Below are 7,564 nucleotides of genomic sequence, written 5' to 3' on the forward strand. Positions count from 1 at the left end.
AAAAACAGGCCCGTAGAAAAGAAAAGCAAAGAGAGAACAGCCCCCTTTCACCCCCCCCCCCCGTCCCGCAACAGCTTGAAGACACACAGCGGACACAGAGAGGAGACGGCTGATGGGCGTAGGGGGGGCCAGGGTCCGGTGGGTATTAAATTGTGCTGTGAAGTAATCTTTTAAAATCCAAAAAGTACTACTTTGTGTCGTTAAACTGAAATCAACATAACCGCCATGTTGTTGTCGGAATAAAATGCTACACAATCTGTGACCCCCCCCTATCTTTTTGCCCAACATTAATGTGCAGCAGGCGCGGCAGAGTCAGTCTGCCCCGACTGCCTTTTTCAAAGCATGCCATTGCCGTAGCATTATAGTACATCGGGGCGTGTGAGATGGTTGAATTATGGCTCTTTGTATTCTAGTCTGGCTTCAGCACCGAACAGAGCGGGTTTGTGCTTTGTCCCCAAAGTTCTTGTGAATTCCTCTGTGGCAACACACAATTGTGGTTGAAGGGTAGAAAACTGTACACGTGATTGAACGAAGAAAAAAGGGTTTGCATTGTTAAGGCATCTAGACTGCTGGTAAAGATTACAGTGGCAGAAAAAAAGAAGGAGTATATAGATAGTAGATGTAAGCAGGCATAAATAACATAAAAGAAAGAACAAAGGGAGAAACTAAAAAAGGAAAACTACAAAAGAAGAAACCAAGCGTTTCCTTAGGTCTCTTGGTTTGCACGCACGCACCACGCATCCAGAAAGCAGTCGCTCAAAAGAATAACCCATGCATATTACCAGATCAAGAACAGTAAAAGTCTCAAACCAAATGATATAGATTTACAGCATATATTAATGTGTGTTTATATTCTTAAAAAAATCTACCTCAACCAAATACTCTGTAAAGATGCTACTTTTTTGCCGTACAATAAACATTTTTCATAAGGAAAAAAAAGAAACGACTTCTTTTTATTAACTTACAAATCATACAAAAATAGACAATGGCATGTTTTGAATGAGAAATAAAAGGTTTATCAATGCTAAAACAGTCAACATTAAAAAAAAATCACATTTAAATAGTGAGAGACAACAGTAACAAAGCAAAACACTGTGAAATATGTTCAGTTACTTGTATTAAACATACACAACACAACGAAACGATGGTGAAAGTCAATGTACATACATAGGATAAATACATTATTTATAGAATATTTTACAGGACTTCCCCCCTTTTTCTTCAAATCCAAATTTGTGTTTTTTGTCATGTTTTGCAGATGAGTTTTTAACAACAGAAAAAAATAAAATAAATCTATTGTCTGTACTGAGAAGCTGCCATAAGACGTTTTAATGCTTACATCCCAAAACTAGAGCTAAAGCAAAAGGGAACGAGATGCCAGATTTAAACAAAACAGGACAGAGGTTAACCTTTTTATTTCATATATACAAAAATATATCACATATATCACGCTTTTTTTTTTTTTTTTGTTAAATTCGGTAATTGCTAGGCTCCTTCAATACCAGTGCTGGCTGGACGTGCGCATCCTCTGGCTTTTCAAGTCTTCACTAACATTTCCAAACAAAAAAGTCTAAATCTTCACCTTTTTCTTCACATCACAAAGCAGGTAAAAGCATATTGCAAACAGCTCAATCCTCACAGTTTTATCAAAAGTCATACAAACAAACGAGAAATGAAAGAAAAAAAAACACAAAGGCAGGTTTTTTTTTTTTTTTGGGGGGGGGATCTTAAAAAGGACAATTCTTTAGATTTATGAGATAATTAGCAGCAAACAATGAGGACGGATTTTGTTCTTTTCTTTGTTTTCTTTGTATTTTGTGTTGCAGACCTGTGCGAGTTGCTGCCAACGGACAGAACAGGCGCCGCCGAGGCCTTCTGCGAACAAACCCAAAGCTTCCAGCCATAAACATCAAGATAAATAAATGCTCTTTTCATGAGGTCAGTGTCTCACTGTCTCTTTAAACTCCATCCAACATGGCGTCAGAGATGCTACACTAATTCAACCAAAAAAAAGGGATTTAAAAACAAAAAAACATGACAAAGGCTCAATATGTCTCCTTTATCTCCCATTCCGATGAAATCCCCTTTGGAAAAGCCTGAGTTTCACAGCCCCGCATCTTATCTTCGGTTCCTGGAGAATAATGGAGACTCGCCAGGCTTCGCTACCGGGTCCTTTCCTCTCAGCATTCCCCCTAAAAAAACTCCTGCTTCCCACATCCTCTACATGGGTGGAACAATCATCCCAGGGATTGCTGCTTAGTGTGGGAGAGGGGAAAAAAAAAGGGAGAAAAGGGGTAAGGGAAGAAAGGGGGGGTGGGAGAGAGTGAGAGAGGTCAGTCACATGTTTGCTGGGTTATATCTGTCATCAAAGCAGTCACATATGAGAAATGCACTCCGACATCTGGCGCACAAAGACGACTTTGCTTCATTATCTCTTCATTCCTAAGCCGGGGAATGAAAACATTTCTTTCTTGTGTCGACAACATGGCTCAGTTATTCGCGGGCCCTTCTAAGCGGCTTCGTGTGCTGCTAGAGCTGAGCGTTTAGCGGATACAGCGGGTGGACAGCAAATCAAACATGGCGGTGATTCTGAATGACAGACGTGATGAAATGAAATACTTAAAAAGATGAGGAAACGGAACTTTGAAATCGTCGGCTTCATTCACAATTTTTTACTTCGTATCGGTTATCTATATCTAGATCGGCTCTACCTTGTGATGTCTTCCTCCTGCACCCCCTCCCCTTCTCTCATTTTTACTAGGAAGCTATCACAGGGAGGATTTTTTCATATAACATATTGGCTCCATATTGATTCCCCGCTCTCTCTTCAATCCACTAATTCCCCGGTTATTCCCCTTAGAGTCTCTGGCTTGTTGGGATTAACAGAGCTATGTGAGTGTGTGTGCGTGTGATCGGCGCACAGTGGCCATTGGGTCTCGGGTCACTGTGGTCAGCGCTCATCAACGCCGCCAGAGGAAGCGAGGAAGTGCTTAGCTTGGGGCTCTGATAAAGATTCCCATCCATCATCTCTCCCTCTCTCTCATTCAGGATCTCAACACTATACAACATCCTGCCTAGACGAACGGAGAGCGTGCTGCATTCAGTGGAAATGGGAGAACAGAATGATCCACGTTGGCATAACGGCGTCACCAACCCCCCCTTCTCTCCCTAGAGAGACACCAACCGGGGGTACAGGCAGGAAACAGGAAGCCAAAACAGGAAATACAACACATATGGTGTGGCATATTGTCACACTGACAAATCAAGAGTGACCAAAATATAAAAAAAAAAAACACAAAGAAAGGTGTAAATAAGTGCTCCATTCAGTTCCAGTCAGAAATTTACACAAACTCAGCTGCAGATGTTATCAGCTGTCATCATTGAACCCATAGGCTGAGACCGGCTCGGACTGGGAACGATTTTCGGCACTGGCATTGTTCCATCTACACCGGCCCACTTATATATATTACCCCATTTACACTACCCCTGAAAAACCGTGCAGAGACCGGTCCGAGCTCGGTACCTGAGATAATTTATCGTGTGTAAATGGAAAGCAAACTGAACTGAACCGAGCTAGACACAACCGGACCGAGCTAACTGCAGACCGGTTCCAGAGGTGGGCTCGGCTCGGTTTTTCCCTGCCTCGGTTCTCTGATAACAAGAGCGCATGAGCAGAACGCGTCATCTCCGTCTGGCTGCACATCGCGATTCACACTCCATTCCAGTAGTTGGCGGTAATGCCCCTCCGGAAACAGAAGAACAACAGCTTCTTCTGAAACTATAAACAAAAATCTTCTCCACGCAACATTTTAAATAATGGCATTTAAAATAATAACACCGAAGTACAGCAAAAATAATCAAGCATAACTTTCTGAATGTGACGGGCGCCGCCATTTTGATTTGCTTGATTCCTGTAGCTACCCGATCCGTACCGGTAGCACGATCCGTACCATCAGCTCATTTGCGCCTGCGCGAACAGAATAACTTCCGGGTCGCCAAAAAATAATGTAATTACGGTACTGAAAAAACTTTATTTATGTCCTTAAATAATTAAAGAATACTAAACTACATCGTAAAGACAATATTGAAGACTTTTCTGGAAGAAATGGATGCTTTTTAAATTCAATCCATTGTATTGCTTGACGTCATTTTTTCTGGAATAAAAATCCAAATTTTCGGGAAATGTTCCCTTATCAATGAAAAACTGCAGGTCACGAAAGGTAGCAAATGAATCCATTGTGGGATCAGTACTGCTGGAGTGCATAGTTAAGTACAGAGTAAATCAAATATTTAAACAAATTTAAATATATACACTGTGTGACGTATATTTGCGCATGGTCAGAGCACTCAAAGTAACTATCACAAGGCGATTGAACTTTTTTATGTATTTCTGTTTTTTTATAAAAAAAAAAATGCAATATTGAGGAAAATACAAAGATATACAAAAAGAAACCCATGCCTCTAAAAAATACAAAAGAATAAAAAAGTAAGAAAACGGAAATATTTCCACCGGAAGTTATTCTGTTCGCGCAGGCGCAAATGAGCTGATGGTACGGATCGTGCTTCCAGTACGGATCGGGTAATGACAATTCCCTCCTTCTTCGTCTTCTTCTTCTTCTTGTGTTTTATGGCGGTTGGCAAACAACTTTTGGTGCATTACCGCCACCAACTGCTTGATTTCCTCCTTCAATACTGGCAGTAATACCGCAGATCGTCACTAGGAGGCGAGGAACCGAGATAGCGTGATGTGTAAACGGTCGTCAGAACCGAGCTCGGCCTGGTTAACTGATCCGAGCTCGGACCAGTCTCGGCATGGATCGGTTTTTCAAGGGTAGCGTAAATGGAGTATATATGAAATCTTGCCCAATTTCAAGCAACGTCTGTTGATCTCTTAGGCCATAAATCTAAAGAAAAACATTTTTTACCCTAAACTGCCAGATTGGGAAACATCCCAACCTGGCAACAATGTATGTAAGACGGGAAACGTTAGCCTTTAGATGCAAAACCTCATCATGCACCGCAACATATTTTTGCAAAATATAAAAATTGCAAATATAAGAGGAACATCGTAATTTGTTTTAACCCTTAAAAGCCTGAACCAGGAAATAATTGACAGAAGAACTGTCATTGAACTTTGTGACAAATGAAATAACTATATAAATTTTGTAAAAAAAAACATCAATTTTGATGTATTACGCATTTCTATATCATCTTTTATATGTTTTCTGTTCACTACATGTGTCTGATTATGTAAGTCAGGGTTTCAAGAACAAAAACATCACACTGATGCTGCAGAGTTTTCAAAATCCACCGTATCAAATGATACACTTGGCTTTAAACGGTTAAAGAAAGGATTTTAGTTTTATTATAATTTAGTTTGTTGCAAGGATTTTACAGTTTGAAGAAATAGAAAATTACACCATATGCCAACCGTCACAAGGATGGGGTTTATATACTGCATGCATCCTTTAGGTAGTTAACATTGGATTTGCACGGTGAAATTAGGACCGGCCCTGTATCTCAGATTACCAGTCCAAGCCTGGGTTCAGATATTGCTGACTAAAGAGAAAATGTAAGTTTCTGAGCAGAACTTTAAAGAGTGCAAAAAAAATGTGGAGAGGAAAAAATGAAAAGAAAGGATAACATACTTCAAGAGAAGGCCAGGCCCTGCAGAGAGCTGGCTGATGAGTACTTGCTAGAGTCCACAAAAGACTGATCTAAAGTAGGGAGGAATAGTAGATTAGTGTTGCAAGGAAGAGGGGGAAAGGGTGATGATATCAATTAAGGATTAAAAAGAAAGGGAGGATTAAAGGAAGAAGAGTAAGAAATAATTATAGATAAACAATAAAAACAACTAAACAGCAGCTCCAGATTTAGAATTGCATGTTTTTCAGTTTACCTTGGAGGCTGTTAGCGTTAGCGCTGGTGCACGTAGGAGGGGGTGAGTTCTGGGGCCGAACGACGGGGGCAAAGGCGCTCTTCTGCTTGACGGCGGCGGAGACCATGTTGGCCGGGGAGAAAGAGAAGATGCCGGAGGAGCTGCTGCAGTTGGACGCCAGGCTGGTTGACGACGCCATGGTCGGGCTGGATGGGACGACTGGGAGAGGAGAAACGGGCAGGGAGGGGTGTTTATGTGGGATTGGAGAGGGAAAGGTTAGGGAAGAGCAGACAGGAAGGAGAGTGGAAGAAAGAAGTGGGGGATGGGGGGTTAGAGAGAAGGTCGAGGGCAGAGGACAGGTAAACGGGATGAACAGAAAGGGACTGGTCAATGGATGATGGCAGGAGGGATAATGTTTTCAACTCAGATCAACTGACGCCAACTGTTTTACCAACCTTTTTTAGTTCATGTGCAATTACTTTTGTAATAAGGTGATGCATAACACACAAAAAGTACTTTCTGCAATGCTTTTTGTGGTAAAGTTTTACGACTCTCTGTACTTGCTAAGTCCAATAATGTTTGATGGAAGAGAAGACCTGAATTTCCTCCTCCTCTCTCTTCCCTAATCTCCTGCATCTACCTTCCTTTTAACTCAACTTATTATTATTTCAGCTTTTGCAAGGTTAATGGGATTCCAAAAACGTTAATAAACAATCCACTGGACTTTGTTTCCAAGTTTGAAGAAATTTTGCTTCCAATCCAGGAAGCTTTTTCAATTCAAATTTCAGAAATAGCGTTGAGTTGCTTTATACAGTAGCCCTGGCTGAATAGGCGGGGTCTATTGTTTCCCTGCAACAGAAACCTTTACAGGGGAACAGTAGACCCCGCCTATTCAGCCAGGCCAACAATTCCCTTCAACAACCCCCCTTTCAGAGACCTCGACAGGTATGGGGGGGCATTGCAGGCTAAAAAAAGAAAAAAAACAACCCTCATTCCAAGGGGTCAATTTGCATGTTTTCTAAGCAAAAACAAGGCTTTGTTGGGCTACTCTATAAAATCTCGAACTTAATAGAAAAAGATTCCTGGATGGGAAGCGAAACATCTTCAAACCTGAAAAAAAAGTCCAGAGGATTGTTGTTTTTTTTTTTACTTTTTTGGGATGACTATGACCTGGATGACTGAAAATCTTCACCAACATGTTAATGAGACGCTTCCAGGTCTCCAAAAAGCAACTTGCTATGGTTGCTATGGTTACAAATCATAACAAATGTCTGAAAATCCTCCAAGCTACACAGCCTCCAACATCTGATATCATAAAACAATATCTGGAAAAATAAACTTTTATCCACAAATGGAGGAACTGAAAAGAATATCCGAATCAAGCTAGCAGAGCTACTTCAATGTGCAGCTAGCTTAAACAGAGCAGCTATCATGGTTCTCCCCTTTTGGGACTTTGAGTTTTTAGTTTTCACTTGTCAATATCTAAGTAATTATTTAATGGGTAATAATATGTTGAGACTCTAGAAATCGTATGATTCTTAAGAAACAGGTGCAATATATTTTGTCCGAGTGGCATTGTCATATGATGACGTCATAAGAAAGGGCGGGGCCCCAAGCAGATCTGGTACCTACACCTGGTCACCTGTGAGCACATCAGGATGGGTGGCTGCTCCATGAGGACAGATT

The 7,564-nt window shown here is 41.1% G+C and overlaps 1 protein-coding gene across 4 annotated transcripts in view; it reads right to left on the reverse strand.

Annotated features, from left to right (window-relative positions):
* Window positions 1-1,452: 1,452 nt before the first annotated feature.
* Window positions 1,453-7,564, reverse strand: part of LOC107086402 (transcription factor COE1) — a 117,621-nt gene continuing 111,509 nt past the window's right edge. For 2 of the 4 annotated variants that reach the window (XM_015377347.1, XM_015377324.1), the window contains 3 exons: window positions 5,900-6,097; window positions 5,649-5,717; window positions 1,453-2,252 (listed from right to left, as the gene is read on the reverse strand). In XM_015377347.1, the coding sequence (XP_015232833.1) occupies window positions 5,650-5,717; window positions 5,900-6,097 (266 nt within the window). In that variant the 3' untranslated portion in view covers window positions 1,453-2,252; window position 5,649. Of the gene's footprint in view, window positions 2,256-5,648; window positions 5,718-5,899; window positions 6,098-7,564 lie in introns of all 4 variants that reach the window. The other 2 variants (XM_015377332.1, XM_015377341.1) reach the window with 2 other exon arrangements.

This window comes from Cyprinodon variegatus, unplaced genomic scaffold, assembly GCF_000732505.1.
Source record: "Cyprinodon variegatus isolate N-32 unplaced genomic scaffold, C_variegatus-1.0 Scaffold8, whole genome shotgun sequence".
NCBI classification, from domain to species: Eukaryota; Metazoa; Chordata; class Actinopteri; order Cyprinodontiformes; family Cyprinodontidae; genus Cyprinodon; species Cyprinodon variegatus.